At 34.7% G+C, this 26,675-nt stretch overlaps 1 protein-coding gene across 1 annotated transcript in view; it reads right to left on the reverse strand.

Moving 5' to 3' along the window:
- LOC149799643 (pleckstrin homology domain-containing family G member 7-like) overlaps positions 1–26,675 on the reverse strand; it is a 135,255-nt gene that overhangs the window by 32,695 nt on the left and 75,885 nt on the right. Inside the window, exons 3-7 of the mRNA XM_089958243.1 lie at positions 15,588–15,754; positions 14,695–14,732; positions 14,468–14,566; positions 4,145–4,306; positions 1,425–1,520 (exon numbers count right to left, since the gene is read on the reverse strand). Of these exons, the coding sequence (XP_089814369.1) occupies positions 1,425–1,520; positions 4,145–4,306; positions 14,468–14,566; positions 14,695–14,732; positions 15,588–15,754 (562 nt within the window). The remainder of the gene's footprint in view (positions 1–1,424; positions 1,521–4,144; positions 4,307–14,467; positions 14,567–14,694; positions 14,733–15,587; positions 15,755–26,675) is intronic.

Raw genomic sequence — 26,675 nt, forward strand, 5'->3', positions numbered from 1 at the left:
AAACAAAAAACCTTTCTTCAAAGGAAGTCAGTACCAAACTTAAATAAAAGCAATGGACTCTGATGGATTTTTTGCATTTTCCAAAGTGACTGGAACACATTAGCTGTGCCGTAAAAGTTTCCTTTTTGCACGGAAAAAGTTTATGCTTATGAACGCTACCAACGTTGGCTTAAAATGCAAACTTTTACCGACTTGGGACGTACTGAAAAATAAATGTGTTTCGTCAATTGTTAAGTGATCGTGCTGTTTTCTCACTGAATTCAGACCTTTATGACCTGTGACAGAATTATTGAATATTTTAAATCTCTGTGTGTGCATATTTTCGACGGAATCACTTGTATTATGGATTCAATGTACACGGTGTTGATACTATACATTAGACATGTATATACAAACAGTATATACACGTCTATGTACCAATTCGTGGTTCGCTAAATAAAGTAAAATATTATAAATGCCTTCTCTGTTTTCACTACCGGTGTATTTCTCATTTAATATGCATTGATTTAAGATGATAACTGTGCCGATGAAGTACGTATTTTACCGCCCGCATTTATTACCTACCCCCCCCCCCCCCCGCAATTTTTTGGGGTTACATGCATCATTTTCTTCAGCTAACTGACGTTTTTGATTATAACACGGTTTGGTTTATAATAAGGTCGGGTTCTATTAGGCAGATAAATCAGCCCTTACCCCGTGATGTTATTGATTTTCGGCGCTGATATCACCTATTCATTAGAAGCTGCAATTATCTGCATTCAAATACGACTGCACACATCAGTGTACATATTATACACTTGCCGGTATTTCTCGTGGCTATGCAGCTACCGTCGATTAAAGGGTTCTTTTGGTGACATGTAGATTTATATTTCCTGAGCAAATCGTATGTCTGGTGACTTGTAAATCCACATTGAATAGCACAACCATCTGTCCTGTGGCCATTTTGAATTTCGCGCTTGATATGGATATTACCAATTACCGGTATGTGTCTAAAGTGTACGCGGGTTTGTTCCATAATCAATTTCATGGAGTAAAATTGATAATTTTAATGAACAGGTGACATCAAACTCACAACCCTGTCCATCAGTATCAACACAGATTTGTGGGGTTGATTTATCAGATTAGGGTTCTAGGGCTCCCAACTAACGTGTGATAGCGGGGTCACACTGTATATCACGTTTGCCCCTTGAACATTTACATTTTTGGTCTGTGTGGCTAATGGTATTGAAGATGTAGGACCAACCTGGTTTAAATATAAAATGTAGATTGATGAAACCCAAACAAAAACATATATTTTCCTTAGATTGGAAATTAAATCTGTAAAATGATTTATTTCTGGTTAATTTTATTTAACATAAACTATATAAAATTAAATTTATTACTTCAGTAATATATTATAATGAAATAATAATTAAATTACTCACATAGCAGAGTTCATCCAAATTACAAAATATATCTGGTGGTTCTGCATACATGAGGAAACCTTCCACCTGTACTTTCTTCAGTGGTTCCATAAAACACTGAAATGTACATGTACTAATCTGTGATAGTCATTTATATTTGGATCTTTGGCAGGGGTGTCTACTGCACAATGGTAGACGTAGTCTACTGCATAATGCTAGACGTAGCATGGTTCCCACGCTTTTCTAAAGATAAATATCCAGGTCATTTCCAGGGGTTTTCCAGGATGAAATTACTTTTTCAGTGTTCACATATGACCATTACTGAACGGAATTAAAGAACATTTTAGATTCTAAAACACAATTTATTTCTAAATCTAAAGGTGTTTCTCTTTCAAGGCTATCCAAAAACACCGAAGTTAGAAAAGATGATCATGTACAAAACCATACAATGTATCACATGAAACAAGTCTGATTATATTCCTATAAACTGGCATGTAAAGTCATTTCAATGTACAGAATAAAAATTCTAACTTTATTTTGCTGCATTATGTTGCTAAGTGGGAACAACATAATGAACATTAATTATGTTTTGTTTCCTTCAAAACCTTTAATTCTAAAGAATTATATAGCAATATATATATATATATATATATATATATATATATATATATATATATATATATATATATATATATGCATCACATAGAAAGTAACATTTCCTTTTATAGTATATACAAAACAAAACAATAAACACAAATAATTAGACTCTTGTCTTGTAACGAAAAGAGTTTAACCCTGAACTTATCTGTGCCGATAAAATCCCAAACAAGATTTTTCAAACAAACTAAGACGATCTGGTTAAAAATTTATCATTTAAAAAACATTTTTAACAGGGATGATTTAAATTTGACAACAGGCACTCAAAAGTATATACTGCTGTATAAACAAGGACTGAATTTTCTGTAAAATCAACTTGTCTTCTTGTAGTTCGTTAAACCAGTCCCCAAACCTGAATTGATACAGGGTCTCGCCACCGTGCAGTAGTGGCATATGGTAGGCGTTTACCAGCGGGTCTAGAAAATTTAAACTTATGTTATATCGACTCATACCTGCATGAAATCGATAGGAAAATTATATATTTTCTCTGAAATGGCAAGTATTATAATCGTTTTGTCGTTAATCCCCTGACAGACAAGACTAAACTACATGACTTCACAAATCTCAAATGAGGACATCGGAAGTCCAATAGTCACGTGATGTCAACAACAAATTTCTTTATAATGTTGTTGTACAGAAATTCAATTATATTAAATGAAAGTCAGATACTTTTTGTAAAAACTAGCAATCTGGCCAGTTTGATTTATCAAGCAGAGGGCGCATGTCAAAGTGAAGTCACGTGATGCAACAAAACTCCAGAAGTTGTTCTCGGAATATATAAATATGGAGAATTTTGTGTTCTTTCGTTTATGTATTTTTATTGAAACCAGTATAAGAATTTCATTTAATATTTTTGTATTTTTTTCTCTACAACATTTTAAAATGTGGCTTGTTAGATTTGTGTATTCATGCGACTAGCAATGCAAATCGCGGGTACCAGGTCACATTTCATCAACGAAGTAGTGTTAGCTTGTCTTTAAGGTGCTTAAAGATATAACGATATTAATACTCACAATGTCTGAGAAAATAAGTAATTTTCATATTGATTTCATGCATGTATCACTCGATCTAACAACGTTTAAAGTTTGCTAGGGCATCCGTTAAGCGGCTACGCTTTGCCACCACCATGTTGGCCTCTTGTGATGCTAGACTGGTTTTCATACCTTCCACATAAGAAAAGATACAGATATCGAGCTCACTTTGAAAATAAAAGTCTACTAGACGAATCTAATCCACTGGGCATTTGGATTGACTCAGCATATATGCTTATTGCAAGCAACCAAATGACCCATACTGCATCCTGTGAATATTTTGGTTAGAACTCGATAAATTTAACTCACGATCAGTTTAGTTACGACTTAATTACGTGATTGTTACGGGCGTTAAGTGGTGGTGGAAAATTCCCGAGTATTTCTCAACTTTCTTCAATATGTGAAAATTTCAAGGACTTTTCACGGTCGGGAAAATTATCATTTCTCCCGACTTTATTCTGATTTCCCGGTAGCATGGGAACCCTGAGGTAGTCTACTGCACAATAGTAGAAGTAGTGTACTGCACAATGGTAGAGGTAGTCTACTGCACCATGACAGATAGTCTACTGCACGATGGTGGAGGTGGTCTACTGCACAATGGAAGATGTAATGTTTTGTACAATGGCAGAGGTAGTGTACTGCACAAGGGTAGAGGTAGTCTACTGCACAATGCCAGGTAGTCTACTGCACAATGGAAGATGTAATCTTCTGCACAATGGCAGTGGTAGTCTACTGCCCATTCAATATGTGTTATAGATATATATCGTAAACTTTAAAAAATGTAACAACTATATATGTCTTCTTTTTTTAAATGTGGTATACTATTAACAAAATGAAATAGTTTATGGGACCTGCCTAGTACATAACATAATTTTCATATTTTTCAAATGTTTCGTAATGAACCGAAAATTGCCAAGCATGAAAGAAGATGTTATTTAACATAAAATATTTCTTTATCATTAGTTACTGAATCTAATAATATCTGGAGCTATTAAATTTTCTTTTAATGTATATTTCTTGCATACTCAGTTTGTGAAAATTAATATTACGTACGTGTTTAATAACCATAAGATGATCTATAAGGTAGACTAGTTCGCTCTTGAAGAGTTCCCACACCGCCTCCCGCCTCTTACGCTCTTTCTCAGGAATGTTTAACAGCTTTCCATTGGGTGGTTGCTTGTCTGAGCTTGCAATCAAATCTGACCAATGGAGAAGCTGAAATAACATAATGGAGAATACATATTCTTTGCTTGTTCAAATGGATTAAAAACCAATTTTCTAGACTGAGCAAAGAACTTAAAAACAAATGATTGTGTTCTAGAATATATATATATATATATATATATATATATATATATATATATATATATATATATATATATATATATATATATATACTTGACTGAAACCTCGATGTTGGTAAATGCATAGCTTTTGCAGAAAAATAATAATTCATTTTTAAAATGAATTGATTACTCTTTTATCCAGTACACTATTAAGAGATCTTCAACTAACCCTACAGACAGCATTTAAATGCTTTATGTTCTTCCAGACTACCATGTACATTCAGCAATCAGTAATGATTCCATCATAAATTCCTGTTTCTGAATCTTCAGTATTTACGTATCCAAAGGATTATAACATGAAAACTGGTTCATGATTTTTTTAAAGTAAGTAAGATCTTGTAGAATATAACACTTCCTCAAATATTAATTCATTAAGACATTTTTATCAAAAACACATTTCATGAATTGTTGAAGAAAGCTACCAAACATTAAAATTATCATTACTTACTTCATCATTCTCAGTCTTATAGAACCAAAATAAACTTTTGACAACATCCCAAGAGAATTTAAAATCCAAACACATTATCTGGATGTTTTTATACCATTTTACATGACTAACAGAGAACAGTATCTCGTATATATTTACTATGGCCTAAGACTATTGTACACATATTATACTATACATAATATGATCCTGAATCAACATATGGTTACACAAATTTCATCGACTGTGCGAACAAATTAAATGTGACAGAGGGAAAATAACTGAAATAATGGCTAACAATCTCATCGCACATTAAACATGCAAGTCAAAACAAGATTTTCTTACAGAAGGGTGTGCATTAGTGACATGGATGACCAATGGTAGGTAGACATTGTTGATATGCAAGCCTATGAAAAACATAATAATGTCCATAAGAAATAGATTTTAGAAAAGACCCCAAGAGTGATAGTTTTGATTTGACTGAGTTACCTTTTATAAATAAATATTAATATGTATTATTATTATTGTTGAAATTATTATTATTATTATTATTATTGTTATTATTATTATTATGTGAAATGTATTTTCTCAAAATATGTTTGGTCTGAAAAGTGAAAACAAAATGGGAAAGTATTTCATTTAAAATTAAAACAGAAAATGGGTTAATATTTTTCAAACTTTAATTAAGGGATATAATAAGATTTGCCACAGATCAATACACATGGATCCAGTTGATGGAATCAAGAAAGAAAACGTATTAAAAGTAAGGATGAATCTATTTTTTGACTTAGAAAGTTATTTATTTGGAGAACATAAATTTAAAGTAAGTAAAATAGTCAGAATTTCAAGATATAAAACAACTTTTGCAAAGGGCATGCCTCACCAAAGGTCAAACAATGTTTCAAAAGAGAAACTATCTCTCAGCAAAGATACAAGTTGAAGAAAATACTTTAAGTGTGAGAACCTGTGCCTTGGGCTCAATTCAGGTGTTCAAACCTTTCCTATACAAATGATTTGCATAGTGGAACCCTGTGGTTGTTTGTCCTTTGAGTCTGAATTTGAACATAATAACATCCTTAACCGGTTTAGTTTCTTTGAGTAAGCAAGTGTCTGATCAAGCCATTTTTGCTCTGAACTGACTGTGGCACACTTGAAAGGAGATTCTGCTTGGGTTTGCTTTTAAAAAAAGGATGTGCTGCATTTCTGGGTTTTCTGTTGCTTCTGCACTGTCTCTGCAATTTCTCCATTCAAAGTCTGTAGCTCCAGTATGGACAAGAATGCCAAGTGGAACGATCCTGCGTGAGATCTTCCCAAGACTCAAGATCAATGATGAAGTGTTTCAAGGATAACTTGAGGGAATATTTGAAGCATTTCTTCTGACCATCCTGAGGTTTCTTTGCCTCCTTCAGCTCACCACAGAAGAACTTCCTTGGTAGTCACTTATCTGACATCGTAGTGACGAGGCATTCCCATCTCAAATATGATTTCATCAGCAGTGTGTGGATGCTTGAAATACCTGCTCATGTGTGAACGTCAGTGTCTTGGACCCTGCAATCTTATCCTCATTAATTTTCTCATGCAGTGCATGTGAACAAAATCAGCTTCTTGGCATGGTGTCCCGGTTTAGCAATTTTGGTGTAGGTTTCATCAATGATGTAGACTGCATGTGACAGTGTCCTGCTGAGATAGGTGAACTTATCCAGTGCCTTGGGGGTTTGGCCATTCATTGTGATGGTAGGCTCTACGTAAGGATTTCCTGGTGCAGGTTGCTGCATCACTTTTGTTTTCTTAGTACTGATTGTGAGACCGAAACTGTGACATGCTGAAGAGAAATGGTCCATCTTGTCAGATTCAGATTTGACATTCAGGGAATAGTCATCAGTAAATATAATATCACCAACAGTCACTTCCTGAAGCTTTGTCATTGCCTGTAGTGTCCTCAGACAAAAGAGCTGGCCATCAGTCTGGTATCTAATATGCATACAGTGTCAGTCATGGTAGGCACCAGTAAGCACTGAAGAGAACATCACACTGAAGAGGGCAGTGGCTAAGACACAGCCTTGCTTAACTCCATTGGTGATTGGGAATGGTTCAGATGACTCACCATTGTCCACGACATGAGCACGCACATGTTATCACTGAATTGCTAAACCATCATGATAAATTTATATGGGTATCCAAATTTTGACATGATCTTCCAAAGGCCTGCACGGCTTACAGTGTCAAAAGCTTTTGCCAGGTCCATAAATGTTTTGTACGGGTTCAAGTTCTGTTCCTTGCATTTCTCTTGGAGTTGACAAGCTACGAAAACCATATCTGTTGTCTCTCATCCTTTTTAGAAGACACACTGACTCCCTGGCATGGACCATTTATTGATGACAAAACGATTCAGCAGAAATTTGTCAAGTATTTTGCTGGCTATTGATAGCATGGAGATGCCTCTATGATTATAGCAGGATTGTCATTTGCCTTTCTGATTGTAAAAGTGGACAACAAATGCATCTTAGTACTCATTGTGTATAGTTTCCCGAGTCCATATTGACTGGAAACGTTCAGTATGTGTCGTCTTTGCCATATGCGAGCCTCCGGCTTTGTAGACTTATGTCGGTATAGCATTTGATCTAGGTGCTTTGCCATTAGACAATAGGCCAACTACTTTCACAGTGTCAGTCAGCATTGGAGATTCAGCAGGTATTATATTGATTCCCACCTGGAACAGTGATCGATTACCTCGATGATAGGGTTTTGATGTAGTTTATATAGACTGTATTTAATTGACGGAACAGTTCTTAAGCAAACGCATGTTTCACATTCTCCAGTTTCAATCTTGATACTTTGAACATTTTGGGCATTTTGTTTTTACCTTGTGGTCGTCTGTTACGCTGAATCTGGATGATGAGTGTGGGGATTATGAGCCTTTGGTTAGTCAGTCCAGTATTCTCCATTTCTCATGGCCTTCGTCACTCAGACTTACTGCCTGTCTCTACTCCTGACAGTGATGTAGTCAGTAACAGTGCCACTGCTTGGAGCATGGGTACATCGAATATGCCTTGTTGCGATTTGGAAGGCGGAATACTGTTGATGATTAGGAGGTATGTTCAGTACATTTCCTCAGTAGAAGTATGTTATTGTTGCATCTGCCAACCTCACTTTTACCAATGACACCTGGCCATGTCTAGTGTTTTTGTGCCAAATCTAACGTTGAAGTCACAAAGGAGGATGATTTTGTCTGCCTTTGGTACTTATGCAAAATAAATTCCAGGTCTTCATAAGATTTGTTCTTGATCTCATTTGGGTTGAATATCAGCATACACGAAGAAGATGCAGAATTATATTTTCAATGTAAATCACAACCACGAAGAAAAAGTAAACTTCAAGAGTACATGGTAATATATTTGAACCTTAAAACATTTTAGACAAAAAAGGAGACTGGACAATATGCAATAATATGTCCATTAATTAAGAATGACGTAAACCTCAGCAATACCTATATTACAGTCACATGATCTAGTTCATAGTAATTGTTACCACCTACAATCACTTAGGCGGCTTTTGCAAGTGTTATATTCAATCTGAAACCATGCAGAAGAGCATAAGGATACACTGGGCACTGGTCAAGTGGCATTTAAATATTCTTTGCTAAATATGGCGAAGTGTATTGCTGTAGCACTAATAATATCTATTCTATTCAGCTCAAGATACAATTTTTTTTGTTTGTTTTGTATTCATTCAATTTGCAAAGATTGTTGCTTCCGAATGATGTGCCTATGCATTTCAGAAAGTGTTACCAATGCGTTTTTCTGCATCTCATTTTTACCTTCATATGACAATATATCATATGGAGTGATTAACTGGTACAATTAATATATTTTTGATCTTTTTATTCGAATAACAGTCTGCAAAGTTTGTGTTGTTTTAATCTTACTCAGAATGCATGTGATATGGTGATGCGTTATTTAGTTCGTCACGTCCCCCAAAAACCCCGAATGGGCACTTTGTAATTTCAATGAATAATTTAAATAAATAATTCCTCTTAAATTTGGTACCCAAGATGGCCGAGTGGTCTAAAGCGCTTGCCTTTACCGATCACTTCTATGTCACCTGTTTCTATCTGTGACTGAGTTTAGGACTCAGTCAATTTAGGTATGTGAGAATGCTAGGCAGTTGCTTCCCGTGTGTCGGTGGTTATCACTGAGGTTTTCCCATATTCTTCCTCCAACAGTTATCCTGGCTGTCATGTATAGAGATAATCGTGCGCTGAAAATGTCGTTAAACCCAACACAACAACAAAACAACAACCTCACAATTTATATCTGCAAGCTCTAATCATAGATTACCAAAGACTGGTATACAACAGGAATACATAATTGTTTACCAAATCCCGTTCTATATACAAATATCACTTGACGCAATAGATTTCCTACGGAAAAACCCACTAACTCGTAAACAGGGTTCACGCTTGACTCTGATTCAAGTAAATATCTTGTTTACTTCTTAGAATCATAACAAACGTCAGGTGAAAAAAATTAAGCACATAATATAGATATACATATAGAAAGATATACATATACATATATAGACATATTGATAGATATACATATAGATATACAAAACATTCTTTATTTGAAATCTTCCATCTCTCAACTTTCCTTCATTAGTCTGAAGTCTTTTATTGAAACCTTTTGTTGCTAGTGTCAAATTTATATTCAGTTCGATGTATAATTCACGCTCCAGCTTTTTTCAAATAACATAACTCCGTGTACCTTTTTCAGTTTTAAACTTCAAATTTTATTTATGTAGTGAATGACAGATTTATCATTGATTTTTCATGATAGTTTAGGTATAGTCTGCTTGTATCTTTGTAATAATTTATCAACATCATGGTCTTAAATTAGTTTCTTACTGTCTACGAATCCAATGAATAGTCCCTGAAACAGACATGCAGTGTAATGGAATTTACAAATCCGCCTCTAAAATATAATCGGCATTATGGCCATACGGCATTTCAGACCTACTGTCTCCTACCCAACTAATATGTTTATCGATTGGCGGCATCTATTGGCTTATAGCCAACAAACGACGGTCATGACATCTAGAAACGTAATTAATAACGTTGACCTTGCCAGTCATACACATCATCGTTATGTATCTTGTCATATTTGTGGAAGTGGCATTCGTGATTTTCTTCCGGTTATCTGTGTAATATAATGCTTACTACATATCTTCATGCACACGCCATCATCAGGAACGAGCAAGACTGTTCAAGGTTATAGTTATACATCTGACATATTTAAAATTGCAGTCATGTGCTAATTCAGGTGGACAGTAATAATGTTCAATGTCGAGATAGACATTTTCCACTCAAACAGTCACAAATTCCTAAACATATCTCACATAGTATCAATGCATCTTTCTTTATGTAGTAGGCATATCGATCTCGATGTTTTAAGGCTAGGCATACCGATCTCGGTGTTTTAAGGCTAAAATATTTCGCGATATTCAACTAAGCTGATTATCGTAATTTGATATGTTTTAATCATTTCAGCTAAAAGAAGACTTTTCTTTGGGTCCTACATCCGATTCATGAAACCATTAAAAGCTATCTATATATTTATAGGGGTAAATGTCTTTCCACAAATATTTAGAAATCATATCTATCACATGCTCATGTGTCTCTGTATTTATCATCAATTATCAATTAAAGATTTCAGTCATCTGTTCTACAGACTGTCTCATGAATCTAAAACTATTTAGAAACCTTACTGTCCATTCGACTGTTAATTTCGATTTATTTTCATGAACATATCAATTCTGATCTCCTTGCTGAATGGAAAATATGTTTCAGTCTTGTCTCTTCATCTGGATCTTTTGCAAGCCAGTGTTTCGATTACTATGTGACTCTCATATATATATATATATATATATATATATATATATATATATATATATATATATATATATATATATATATATATATATATATATATATATATATGTATATCCAATAATTTTCCTAACAAGATATAGCATATATTTGTATGAATTAAAATGATTTTAATGTTTCTCTGTGAGCACCATGTATTTTGGATTTTCTCGGTCCTAATTTTTCATAAACAAATTCTGCAATTAACCAAACTCATAGTAAAATACTTCAATAAAGCTTTACCTTTGTAAACTGTTGGTTTATACATTTTGTGAATTAATATGAGATTACTACAAAACCCTGATGGAATGCGTTTGGTTGTTTTGAATGTGAAGGATGTGTCGGACTGTATCGTATGCTTGCACATCTCTGGTATACATTCTCTTTAGAATAATTACATGCTACGTGTTTCTTAATGTAGTATGATAATACTGTCAACGACACAATGCAAAGCATATGGTTAATTAGTCATCCAGATCATTATCTATCAAATTATCTGACACTAGAACATATCAGTGTTATATATTTACTGCATTTATTGTTAGCCACAACTGCATCATTACTATGTAACTGACAAATAATTAGGTGTCAAACCTACTTTAAATGTTTTTAGTCACCCCCTACCATATGGTTCCAATATATATGCATGCAGTTCGTTAGTAAATAAATAAGTACACAGGCGAGTAATTAATATTATCTTCTGGAACAAAATTTTAGAAGAAATGTAAGGAAGGAAAAAAGATATTGTTATCATCAAGACTTGCTCTCGTGGCAATTGTTGAAAACAAAATAAACAGCGCAGACACAACGTGCTTGATAAAATTAGTGTGATACATAAATAATGATACAAATAATATCTACTTACAGAGATAATGATATAATTAATTTAAATGATCATGCCAGTAACAAATCATATAACATACATTTCTAAATACCGAAATCATCTTTTATGATCACCCCTAAAATAAAATAACTCCAAACCAGCAATAGCGTTTTGTCATTTTTGTAAATTAACTTTACAAATAAACAACCTTTAACTAGACTGAGTTTATTAAGTCTTAAAATCAGTTTTTAATTATTTGACTATGTTTTAGCAATTTGTATTATAAATGAAGCTTGACAGTATTACCAGTAATTGTTTGCTATATTTGTTTGAACCGAGGAGTTTCCCTCTTTCGAAATTAAACTTCTGTTTCCATTAAAGGCATACAACCTAAGATTTTCGGTTTTTTTTCTTTCTCTTTTATTCTTGCAAAAATGCATGCTATTATGCAAAGTAAATCTGTCACTGGCCTAATTTACGCGGATAAAGAAAACATGTCGAAGACTGAAATTTGATGAATCGTCGTTTTGTGAGAGAGCCCTTAAACACTATTTCCGGCACAGATGATAACTTACTGCACCAACTGATGAGAACGTATTACATAAACTCACCAGACTTATTGTATAAACTGATCAGAACTTGTTACATAAACTGTTCAGAACTGACTTCATAAACTGATAAGAACTTATTGCACAGACTGATGAAAAAATATTACATAAACTGATGAGTGTGTGTGATGCGATTTGGATTTTTAACGTAGCTTTAACAGTTTTTCAGTCATATCGCTACGATGTCTGCAATGTGGGAGTTTATAGTGATGTCTAGCACTGGGTCATCATGCCGCAGACATGTAGCATGATGTCACACCCATTCACATTATCCTGACAGCAGGGCGACCAGTCTTAACACTAATCTCTTAATGCTGAGCGCCAAGCGAGGCAGATGTTAGTACCATTGTTGTAAGTCTTTGGTATGACTCGGCCGGGTAATCGAAGCCACGACCTCCCGCATTCGAGGCGCACGCTCTAACCACTAGGCCACCTGAGCGATAAAACCTGATGAAAAGTTGTTACAAAACTGATCAGAACTTATTACATAAACTTATTGGAACTTGTTACATAAACCGATAAGAACGAATTACATAAACAGATGAGAACTTATTATAATTACATAAACCGACAAGAACTTACTACATAAACTGATGAGAACTTGTTACATACACTGATAAGAACGTACTACATAAACTGATGAGAACGTATTACATAAACTGATAGCTTATTACAGAAACTGATCAGAACGTATTACATCAACTCATCAAAACGCATTACATAAACTAATGAGAACTTATTACACAAAATGATGAGAATTTGTTGCCTAAACTGATGAGAACTTGTTAAATACACTGATGAGAATTTGTCATATAATCTGGTGAGAACTCATTACATAAACTGATAAGAACCTATTATATAAACTAATCAGAACGTATTACATAAACTGATGAGAACTTGTTACATAAACTGATAAGAACGTATTACATAAACTGATGAGAATTTATTACATAACATGATGAGAACGGACTACATAAACTGATGTGAACTTATTACATAAACTGATCAGAACGTATTTCATAAACTGATGAGAACTTGTTACATATACTGGCGAGAACGTATTACATAAACTGATCAGAACGTATTTCAAAAACTGATGAGAACTTATTACATAAACTGATGAGAACTTATTGCATAAAATGACAAGAACTTGTTACATAAACTGATGAGAACTTGTTATATAAACTCGTGAGAACTCATTACATAAACTGATCAGAACGTATTTCATAAACTGATAAGAACTTATTATATAAACTGATCAGAACGTATTTCATAAACTAATGAGAACTTGTTACATAAACTGATAAGAACTTATTACATACACTGATGAGAACTTATTACATAAACGTATAAGAACTTATTACATAAACTGATCAGAACGTATTTCATAAACTGATGAGAACTTGTTACATACACTGATGAGAACTTGTTACATAAACTGGTGAGAACTTATTACATAAACTGATGAGAACTTGTTATATAAACTGATCAGAGCGTACTACATAAACTGATCAGAACGTATTTCATAAACTGATAAGAACTTCTTACATAAACTGATAAGAACTTATTACATAAACTGATGAGGACTCTTTACATAAACTTATTACGTAAACTGATAAGAACGTACTACATAAACTGATTAGAACTTATTACATAAACTGATAGGAACTTATTACATAAACTGATCAGAACGTATTACATAAAATGATAAGAACTTATTACATAAACGGATCAAAACGCATTACATAAACTAATGAGAACTTATTACATAAACTGATGAGAATTTGTTACATAAACTAATGAGAACTTGTTATATAAACTGGTAATAACTCATTACATAAACTGATGAGAACTTATTACATAAAATGATGAGAACTTATTACATAAACTGATAGGAACATATTACATAAACTTATCAGAACGTATTTCATAAACAGATCAGAACTTGTTTACATAAACTGATGAGGACTTATAACATAAACTGATGAGAACGTATTATATAAACTCGTGTAATACGAATATGTTTCTGCTATGCTTGTCATGTATTCGAATACGACTGAAAGTAGACAACGAATGCTATGTAATTATGCCACTGTTTAACACTTTACCAGAAAATCTTAACATAAAAGTCTGCACACTAATCCTGAACATAAAATCTGAACGTAGTGTCTAATCACATTCTTAAGATTATGTCTATGATCTCCAGAAAATGGCAGTAAATATCGTAGTAGGCAAGACAACAATTATCTTACCTTATACCCTGCTAAATGGTTGTCTTTGAATTCGGACGGCTTCAATTTGGCTAGGACATCACCAAGATGCGTTAAAGATTCCTTACTCCTTGTTTTCATCTAAATAAATAAATATATAAAAAAATTGAGGTGCTTTGATTTTAGTCTGTCTAAGGATCTAAACTAAAAAAATAAAATAATGATAAAGATTGTTGAGAGAGAGAGAGAGAGAGAGAGAGAACACATACCAATTTCTTGAATGAAAACGACTGTCTGGACTTTTTATCTGAAAATAGAAAAAATAACAACATACTCCAATAAGGAATTTTGTTTTAAAGATCAATAAAAGAAACAGCAGAAAAACTTTGACTTTCTTGAAACAACGTAGCTTTAATTATCCTTATGGTCCGTATGTAACTAAACCATATGTGCGAAAAAAAAGTATACCATTCATCTCTTTGACAAAAAGTATACAATTCATCACTATGCCGATAACATGAACCACTCATCACTATGCCACACAATTATATCAATTATCACTATGCAAAAAATATACCTTTCATTCCTTGCCCAAAAATATACCATTCATCACTATGCCAAAAATAGAACCTATCTCACCTCTGTCTGCGGCGGTTCGAGTCTAAGATTCAGCCAATGTGGGCATGTGAGAAAGCTTGCCAGTAGCTTCTCGTGGGTCGGTAGTTCTTTCCGGGGTTTTACCAGGTTCTTCCTCCACCATTAATACTGGCCGCCATGTATAGCCTATCGTGTGCTGAAAAATGGCGTTAAACCCCACAACAACAACAACTATACCTATAATTATACCATTCATCACTATACCTATAATTATACCATTCATCACTATACCTATAATTATACCACTCATCACTATACCTATACTTATACCACTCATCACTATACCTATACTTATACCACTCATCACTATACCTATAATTATACCACTCATCACTATACCTATACTTATACCACTCATCACTATACCTATAATTATACCACTCATCACTATACCTATACTTATACCACTCATCACTATACCTATACTTATACCACTCATCACTATACCTATAATTATACCACTCATCACTATGCCAAAAATCTACCACTCATTACTATTACTTACCTTCGTTAAGACTAGGGGTGGATCCATTTCGCGCCGCATAGAAGTCAGAAATGGTATTTCTCTTGATCAGTTTTTTGTGGTGCTCCTGCACCAGGAGGTCGCCGGGATAGATACTCATCGCTAGCTCTACTGAACTACGCCGTCGACGCAATCTTCCCGCTATATTACTGAAAAAAGTAAGCAAAACATGATTAATGGGTAAATTCGCTCTTGTGGCTGAAAAGGTTAGATTTAGTTGCAGTTTCCACTGTTTAGTATGCGAGACATTGAGAGTGCTTTATTCCCAATGATAAGACGCCAGTCTATTGTAGGTTAACAGCCCGGATGTTACTATCCGCGTATGGTTAAATATGAACTACATTGTACCCGGTCCGTATCGACATAAAAATATTCAGTAAAAAACATATACAATTACTAATTAAGGACGAAAACGACAAAAGCAAATGAAATGCAGTAGAAACTTCAAATTTGCAGACGACACGGTAGCCACAACCCACTCAAAGGAGGATCTCCAGCGACTCGTGGATCATTTTTCAGACGAATGTCGGCACTGGCTCACCATCAGCCTAAGCAAGTTTCAGATGATGGTACAGGGTATGGATGATCCTCTATCAATCAGCACTCGGGACTTTGAACTGCCGGAAGTTCAGGATTTCGTATACTTGCGGTCAGTAATCACAGTAATCTTCCCCTTGCGAGCGAGGTTAAAAGGCGAATCGGGAAGGCTGCCACCACACTCTCCTGAGTGACGAAACGAGTATCGGCCAACAGCAAGCTAAAGGATTACACCAAAGTCTAAGTATACAAAGCCTGTGTAGTGAGCAGACTCCTATACGGTAGTGAATCTTGACTTTGTATACACAGCAAGAAAGCTTAATGCATTCCACATGCACTGAATCAGGCACATCCTTAACATTTCATGGAGAGAGAAAGTTCCCAACAGCACAGTGCTTCACAGAGCAGAGGTCATAACACCCATTTTAGAGATAGATGCTAGAGTTGGTTGGTCACGTGTCCAAAATGGAGGATGGCAGCGTTCCAAAGGACCTCCTACATTGACAGCTGGAAACAGGGAAAAACCGATTGGTACACCTCATATATGCTATAAAGATACGTGCAAGCCTGACCTAAAGTCACTTGAAATCACAACATACACTTGGGAAGAGAATCCCTAGGAGAGGCGTGCGGGGCAACACTAGGTACAGGAGGGACTCACAAAGTACGAGACGGATCTTAGGAGGAAAGGACAAGGACAAAGGAATCAGTGAAAGGTCCAGAACCAAGGAAACAAACCAACTACTGATCACACGTGCAACAAGTGTGGCTGAGACTGTAATGCTCGCATCGGACTTTGTGGACACATTAGATACTTTCAAACTGATGTCAACATCCATCGGTGCAGATCCATGCTGTCGAGAGACTGAATGATGCCGACTATTAATTGCCTAGTCGCCTGTACAAAATATTCACGAAAAACTGACCCTTACAGCGCAGTGTTAGTGCTCTTGCGTTGTACATCTAATATGTTACGATCCATACCGACCTTTAGTAAGTTCAAAGTATGAAGTCGTGTTTCAAAGGCTGCATTTATTCCAAATGTGAGGCCGAAAGAAGACGCTGCGTAAGTTGTTTGAACAGGTTACACAAAGAATTGAAATAAGATATATAAAACTGAGCCTAACTCAATTTCACAGGAGTTGTAGCTTCAAGAATCTTCCATGATTGTTATGTCTGTCCCGTTCCCATCAATTTTCACTGCCTGGTTTCAAACCGTCGTGAGATCATTATCATCGGATTACATTTCCCACATGCGAACGCAGAAAGAAGGTAGAATAAAGTCTGAAAATCAGAGGAAACATTTACTTGCGTTGCAGGCGAAATGCTTATGATGTACACAATAAAAACCATAATCATAAGAAAAACCCAAGGTTTTAAAGGGATATGAAAACATTTCATATATGAGATTTACACCCCCGTTAAAAGCTAATGCAAACTAAGTTTTCTGACGTAATAAGATGCAAAACTGGCTCGCACTTTCAGAAAGCTTCACTGATGAAGAAATATTATGAAATTAGTCCTCGTTCTCGACTTATAATGCTGAGTCCTTGTATAATTCCAATGAAATACATCCAAGGAAAAAAGATATCCTACGTGTATATTGTCGACAAGGCTGTTAATCGTAAAAATGAGTCCTCTCGCTAAAAGAAGCATATTTGGAGTAGCCGGCAATATATAAACCGGTATGGAAGAATAGTACAAACGTCACACGGGCATGAAAACTTGGTCACAGTGACCTTTACTTTGATTTGAATTACTCTCCGAGAGAATAAAACAAACAGTTATCAATACAAGTTACTCAAGCATGAAAATTAAGTCAAAGTTGAGTTGAGATATTCTTCTTGACATTAATCCAAACTTCCATGCGTGGGTGTTGAAATAGGGTTCAAGAGGGCTGAAAATACAAGTCATTCATGCGCAATTTGCTTTACACAGACTTAACATTTGAGGGGCTTATTTGCTATCCTCAGGAGTAAAAATTATTCGCATTAACACAGATTTGTTATGGTATGAGATACATCTAAATACCATTTTTCATTAGTGGGCGTGAAATAGCGTTCAGTATATTGATATTGAGGGTGCGATAAATGGAAAGTTTAAAATCCAAATGTCACTCAAGAGTGAAACCTGTGTCCCACTGACCTAGTGTTTTGCTGTTGAGTACGAATATGTAGATTTCTGTTGTAAAATCTTCAGTTTCCAAGGTGCGTAGTTTTGCACCTTGTCAAGCTCTTCAGTTTTGGAGGTAAGCAAATCTGATTTGCAGTCTGCAGTCCCATAAATTCCGAAACTTAGGTGACCAATTTTGAAAACACCGGAACTCATTAAGTTTGGCATACAGACCTTTCAAGTACGGTTTTAAATGGTGCGGTCATATTTTTATCACGCGACGTTCCTCTCTCGGTACTACGTCAACTTTGTTTTTTTGTACACATACTGTATACGTAATTTATTTGCACAAGAATTTCAAATAACAGTGTTTCGCCCTAAAAGAATATTTGATGAATTCGGCACTAAAAAGCTCCGTTGTTGTTTTAATTCAAGCATTTTACCATATCATATATATGAATGGTTCGGAGTTTTTTAAAACCAGAGATAGAACTTCGTTGATGATTTCATAATTTTGATTTACCTTGGCAAGTTCTCTAACTTAGAACGTGCAAGGCTAACATGACTCGTCATTCGAATCCGACACTGGGTTACATCGGTTCATGCGGACCAGACTCATTATTATTATTTAAATTTTTCAATACACTAATAAACTTTTGTGATTCTTAATGGACTGAAATAATACTGAAACATTTTTATATTTGCAACATGATCAAATATGTGTGTAAAATAAATTTGTCTATTTTTGAATTAATGAGCTTCATTTATCACTGTCGTTCAATGTCATCATATCTTTTGCCGTCCATTTCGGTAACCCGGTGACGTCATCAAAGTAAATCATGAAACTAATTATTTATATCATAGATTGTTACCTTATTAATCATACCCGCTAGAAGTAGTCATAATTTTCATTATTACATTTTCGTTCATGTATTGTTTCGTCACCAATTAGCAGATATGCCTATAAAAATCAACACACGCACATTAGTTAATTAAATACATAATTAGACAAATAATTATATTAACTAATTAATAAATGAATAAAAATTAAGTCCAGTACACTCCGCGAACATTAAGTAGTTAAATAAACCGAAAACTTAAAAGGCTCAAACTACTTTGCCCTTCAAAACGTTTAGCTAGCTTATTAATATTCTGTACGGATAACTTTGTCGCAGAAGGAAATGAAATAACTTTACACAAAATCGCTTTCATCATGCTTAAAAGTTAACTATAGAGCCAGAAAACAAATATAGAAACAAACTCCATATTGACATCTACTCAAAACCAACCGACAAACACCAGTATCTCTCCCAACCAACTGTAATCCAAAACACTGCATTCGGAATATCCCATATAGCCGGGCACTGAGGATACGCAGACTCTGCTTCGACGATGAAACATTCCAAAAATGATCTGAAGAGGAGTTATCGGAACCTTTGATTAATTAACAAAGGCTACGGCAAAGATCTGATAGTAGAGGTAGCGCAAAGGGCTAAACAAATGAACCGTAATGACCTATCAAAATATAGAGAGAATGCAAAGGTTGATCGGATACCATTTATCCCGATCCACCATCCAGCCAACCCCAAAGTAGGTAAATCATACGGATATACTGCCCATCTTGGAATCGTGTGACACACTAATGTTAATCCTCCCGAACAAACCAGTATTAGCCTACCTGAGACAAAAAAGACTTCTAAGACATCCAGGTCGAAGCTAACCCCATCACTAACCATGACCACCTTAGTAAATATGGTCCTTGTGGCGATAAAAGGTGCAATACCTGTCAACATATGATAGAGACCAGCATATTTTCTAGTACAGCGACTAACGAAAAACTGAACATATATGATCCAAGCAGAGCGTGCAAAACAGAGGAGAATATAATTTATTTTATCACATATAAGATCTGCAGCCTTCAGCATGTCTGAGAAACTGAACAGATACATAAAAGGATAAATCTTCACAAACCTGATTGAACGACAAAGAAGCTATGCAGAACTCCAGCTGCAGAACACTTCTCTTTTTCCATGGCCACACATTAGTCATGTAACACTAAACTGCGATTGCTCAAAACACCAACTGTAGTTCCGAAACCAGGAAAGAAAAGGAATCTTATTGGATTCGCCACCTTAGAAAACTGAATCCAATCGGTTTAATCCAAGAAGGCTTGAAAAAGAAGCCACGCAAAAATAAAATCATCGTCTCTTTGCACATTTTCATTTAAATAATTCTTTCAATTTGCTTATTAGTCACACAGTAGCCTACAATTACCAGTGCAACAATATAATACACAGGATATAATTTGCGGTTACGCAAATTTACATTTAAAACAACAGATGGCGATATGACTCATCGATTTTAAGTCAATATAAAAACATTTTCAGCATCGGCATCAAGATTAAGCTAACTAGTTGAAACGTCAAAACTTTCAAATACTCCTGTCGAAATAGTCATGTAAAATTGTGTAACTCAGATATTTTGGTGTTTTCTGTTTGCCTTAAAAAAGACTCATTTTGAATCGATAGGGCTTAGGATAGTTAGAAACTCGTTTTGCACTGTTTGTATTCAGTATACTGCATTTATCTTAATCAATTCACGATACACACGATCCCTTGCTGGATCCAGTTCACTTAAAAAGACTGTGATTCACCAAATGATTTTATTCTTTATATTGTATCCTGTCAGAGGAGATGAGATTATTATATATATGACAACTGCGCTATCAATAACTAAGGGATTCACAATTAGATTATTGCCTCCCTGGCACCACCACCACCACCACCAATAGTAGTAATGATAATAATAATAATAATAATAATTGCCTGGGGCAATAAAATGTGGGTCTGTCACGACTTACCTGGAAGGTTATGTAGTATCACAAATTAAAAACGTCATATTAGTTGCCTCGGTAATTCGGTGTGTATAAATGTCTTTTAACGACTAGAAGCAACATACTCACTTTATACTCAAATTTGTATAACCCTGACCAAACAGTTGGATAACTGAAGCTTACAACCACGCTCAAGACCACCAAGCGTCAACATTCAATCCCCGAAGGATTCCAGTCACTATTGGCCACTGTAACACTTGTATGTAGATCAAAATTAAAATCGAGTGTCAACGATCTTATACCGTCTTGTAACCAATAGACTTAAAGCTTACCTCTGACGCTGGGGATATTAATATGATCCCTGCACGGTAGATTTCTCTAATTAAACGAAACAAGATCAAAGGGTAGGAACTCTAATTTAATGACAAGACAAGGATAATTTGTATCCGCTAGGTATAAAACTTAATTACAAGGACAATCTGGCATGATGTATTCAGGAAAAACTATTTCATTTTGAGTTTTACAGAAAAAGCTGTCACTGAAGTCAACAAGAGATCTAACACACATCTATAAATCAAAATTACAACTGACTTAGATGGATCAATCGATGTCAAGTTTTCCAAAAGCTGATTAGATTTTCTTTAAGACAAACTATCACCCTAATACTGGCCAGTCAGAACATGACGATGACGATGATGATGATGATTATGACGATGATGATGATGATGATGATGATGATGATGATTATTACTATTATTACATTGGCATGAAATGAATACAATGGAATATTCGCGTCAGAAAGCAATAATGAAAGCGTTCATTGGGGCACTTAATGCAAATTTTAAATTATTGTTGTAAAACTACATTTAAGTTCTTACATATATTTTTTAAAGTAACTGTTTGCAAATACATAAATTATATCTGAATCAAATTACAAGGATGCTGAAAATCATTTTGCGTGAACTGTCTCTAACATACAAAAGAATTCATTTATCTGGCTCGAAAAGTAAGGATTATTGATAAATTAATTCGTGTAGGCAACGATACCACGATGAAGATAATATGGTGATTTTTGTTAGCTCACAAACGTGACGCTCATCAAATAAGAACAATAAAATAAATGTTCAGCTGGGCAAAAACACTGGAACATATGGGCAACCTGACCCGTTATATTCTTCAAACGGTATTGCTATTAAAAGTTCTACACGATTTGTAATTTCCGTCACGAATAGGTCCAATGTATGTCCTTATATCAATATTAAGGCTGATTTAGATAGATGGATCCATGTCAATGTTTCAGTAAGTTTATATATTAAGAAAAAACAAAATTGGGACACATTATCTCTGTACTTCTCATGGGTTCGGTTAATTATGAAAAAAAGGAAGTGTCTTTTAATCTCATTACAAATATTGGTTTTATGGTACAACTCAGCTGAAGATGTACCCTGAGCAGAGAACCACACATTTCTGTTCAAACAAAGAAAAGAAGAAACAAAAAAGAAAGAAAAAAAAGAAGCAACAATCGCAAGTCTGTACCACAATTAAAACCCTCAGTCATCCAAAATCTTGTCTTCCTCAACCAAGCACACATAGTCTATTTTTGTATAAATTAGGTCAACATCTGTGCATCTCAGAGTTTAAAACCCTAAACGACTCGTACTCGTCTTACGAGAAATCATCAAAATACACTGGATCATCACTAAGGTCAAAAGTCCGATAATTCCGATTATCCCATAACCTCAGCCAGTTCAAACCGGCATCCGCATTTCTAAACTTTAACATCGTTAAAAAGAATTGTTATTAATTTAACTGAATTGAAAGCATTGCCTTCTTAGTGACATTCAGTTAGAGGGGGGGTAAAGCAACTCCTGCACTTTTGACCATTCTAAGTTAAATGGAACACAATTACTTAAATACCATTCGCAATCCTAACACTACTTCAATAACAGAAAATAATAACCTTTTCAGATACAAATACAACTTGGTTGAAGGAAATATTTGACCTGTTGCATTCAAAAACATATATTTTATTCGGCGATTTAGCAAAGTAGTTGTGACTGAAGTCACCAGTATGTCAATACACATAAACAGATCCGACATTAAAGCTGATTGAGATGAATGGATCGATGTCAATTGTGCCAACGCTGATTAGGCTAGATTAAAAACAAAGTATAATTGCATCGTGTGTGCGTAAAAAAGGCTACACCCGCACTTTTTTCACATTGAACCCTACTATAATGAACTTACGTGACAAGGCAATAAGAAAATAATTAATGGGAAGTAATTGATGAAACCTATAAGGTATCATTGTAAAAATGCATAAAATAACTTATACTGTTGCACGGAAAGGGTTTCTCCATCGAGTGAATCAAACATCTGCGCTAGCATGGCTTGAAGGATGTCGTTACCCCTATTTCCAAGGACCTTTAGACAACATTATTTATCAAATAAAATGTTCTTAAGTGCACAAACGCTACAGATAAATTTTCTATGATCATCTAATTACCGCACATCAAGAAACTCGTAATAATTTCACATTTGCATGGTTTCTCTTGTTTCACATTTGCATAATTCACCAGTAAGCCTTTATAAGCTGATTATTAGTACTCTACGCCATGAATACAAAACACGATCCAGACACCTAATACAGAGAATTATTCCTATCTCAAATTACTGAGAACGTTTAGATAATAATTCTCTGTGTTATGAAATTAAGAAGGGTCCATTTAACGAAACTAATCGATGCTGTTATAAAGTGTCGTGAATGCTGTACGTTATGACGTATGCACCACATATTGGCTAATTAATCGAGCTAAGGAATATCTTCCCAACACATACTCCTTTTAATCAACATATACTTACTAAAGAAAGCTACAAACGGAGACGAGACCGCTCCGGTGGCCTAGTGCTTAGAGCGTCAGTCTCAGATGCAATAATTAAGAGAATTATCATCACCATAGAAACTGGTAGATGGACTATACCAACAAGACTCCAAGAGAAATATAAACTGGTTGATAGAATATATCAAGCACGACTTCAAGAGAAACTAAAACTAGTAGATGGAATATATAAAATAAGTCTCCAGTTGGAAATAGAGACTGGTTGAAGGAATAGACCAAATAAGACTCCAAAAGAAAAAAGAAACTGCTAGATGGAACAGATCAAATAAGACTCTAAGAGAAAATAGAACTGGTAGATGGGACAGATCAAATAAGACTCTAAGAGATAATAGAACTGGTAGATGGGACAGATCAAATAAGACTCTAAGAGAAAATAGAACTGGTAGATGTGATCGGCCAGAATAAGACTCCCAGCGTAAATATAAACTGGCAGATGGAATTGACAAGAAAGACTCCAAGAGAAAACAGGAAGTGTAACTTCTAGCCATTTATAGACGATGAATATCGTTTACTCCTGGAGTGTCCATTGCATTCCGATCTTATGAAAAAATTTATACATACGTATTTTTGAAGAAAATCTAACATTTTCAAATGTTTCACTCTAAGATCTAGTTCTAATTAACGCCTTGTTAACAAATTAAGCATTTTCATTTATAAAGTTTTTCAATTGCTAATTAGAGTATTGCTTGAGTTTTCTACGTACATTGATTCATTTCATTGAATAATGAATATACTATATTGACAAGTGTTATATTTTAATTCAGTAGTATGTAGCAAATTACTAGAATGTCAAATTCATGACTTTGTCACACACACACACACACACACACACACACACACACACACACATATATAGAGAGAGCTTATTGCAATAATAAAACTCTATGATACATTTCTGTATCTTACAATAGGAATAAGAAATATTTATGATCAGTATTATGGACAAATGAAATCATATTGGCAACGATATCCACATAAAAAGTCAACTAAGACTGAGAGAAAACATATTCACCATTCTAAGAGAACGCATACAAAACAATACAATATCAAACCACGCTAAACCTCTAAGCCTGTTCCACATTCAGACTCTTCGCAGACTACTGCATTAGCCACATCTATTATTCAAACACACCAAGATCACTTTAGTACGAATAAGGTCCACATACCACCCAAATCTCTCATTCTTCATCAAATCACACCAAGGTTACCTTCGTCCAAAGGAAGTCCACATATCAGCAGCTCAAAGTCTAGTTTTGCGCAAACATTTGGACTTCCCACGTTTTAAGAAACTCGCATGAATCTACAAAACATTCAGCAATTTTGCAACGTTTGTACATTTTGGTTACCTCTAAATCTTTGATCATCATCTTCCAACTTTGATGTAAATAAAAGAATTGGTAGTGTAGAATTACGTTTAAAAAGATGTATTTCTGCTTTGTAATAAATACGACTTTAAATTGGCATTACATTATAGGAATATAAACCTTACTGTGATCCCAACAATGTGGATTCTTTAATCAAGAGGATCTCGATCAAAGGCGCGTTATTCATAATTATAGCTCTAATTAAATGACAAGAGAAAAATTTGTCAGTTGGGTGCAAAAATTGATTATATGGGCGATCTGACCTGTTATTTGCAATGTAAGATATCGTATTCTACCTTTTCGAAAACCTGTAATTGAAGCCACGAATATGTTCAAATAGACGTCTATAAATCAACGTTAAAGCTGCGTGATGGGAAGGATTGATACACCACTAAAGCTGAGTTATGTGCAAGGATTGATGTCACGTTTTCCAAAAGCTGATCGTATTGAACTATCACTGTACAACTAATGAGTTAGAAATAGTCCCTCTGCATATTCAATATCTAAGTACATAATTGTATCTACATTTTTTCTTATCAAACCATAAATGAGAAAGCAGGTAAAGTAAATTGCTAAGTATCTTTGTTAAAATTGCATTAAGTATTTGATATTTATTTTAGTTCGAAAAATATATGACAATTTCATGACATTGTCAGAAACAAGGGTTTGCCAATATATTACTGTAAGTATCTATGAACAAACATGCAATAGGTTAAGCGAATGGTTTGTGACATAACAAATTTAATTTACATTAACCTGGAATGTCAAGCTCTTGATTTCAGGATTATTACCCGAAGAAAGGGAATTTGGGATGTCAAAGATATCCACGTGATGTTGTTGTTGATGATGATGACGATGATGTGTATCGGGTGATATGCAAATGTACCCGTTTATACATGATATCAAAATGTATAAAATCTTATACTGAATTCACATCATAACAACTGTACATAACATTATGATATTGGCATGTTACAAACAGTGAAACAGAATATAATTCAGTGTAACAAAGGAAGACCTACTGAGATAAGAATCCCCATGAAGGGACTGACGCGCAAATGGGCGAAAAGAATTACCATGAATTCAAAATACGACCATATATTCCTTTTAATTGCTGAGTATTGAAACCATCTCTGATGTTTTACAGTGAAAACTAAATTTTAAACCTAACTCCTGTGGTGGGGAGCACGTTGGATGTCAGGTTGGCACCATTTATATTTAAGACCAACTAAACGTCATAAAAAGGTGTCTTTTATGTGAAAACCCCATGCTGATATAAATATTCATTCAGGAAGAGTAGTGATAAAAAGATTTTCGAAACGGC

Source organism: Sinohyriopsis cumingii, chromosome 5 (assembly GCF_028554795.1).
Source record: "Sinohyriopsis cumingii isolate HCF-2022 chromosome 5, ASM2855479v2, whole genome shotgun sequence".
In the NCBI taxonomy this organism is placed as follows: domain Eukaryota; kingdom Metazoa; phylum Mollusca; class Bivalvia; order Unionida; family Unionidae; genus Sinohyriopsis; species Sinohyriopsis cumingii.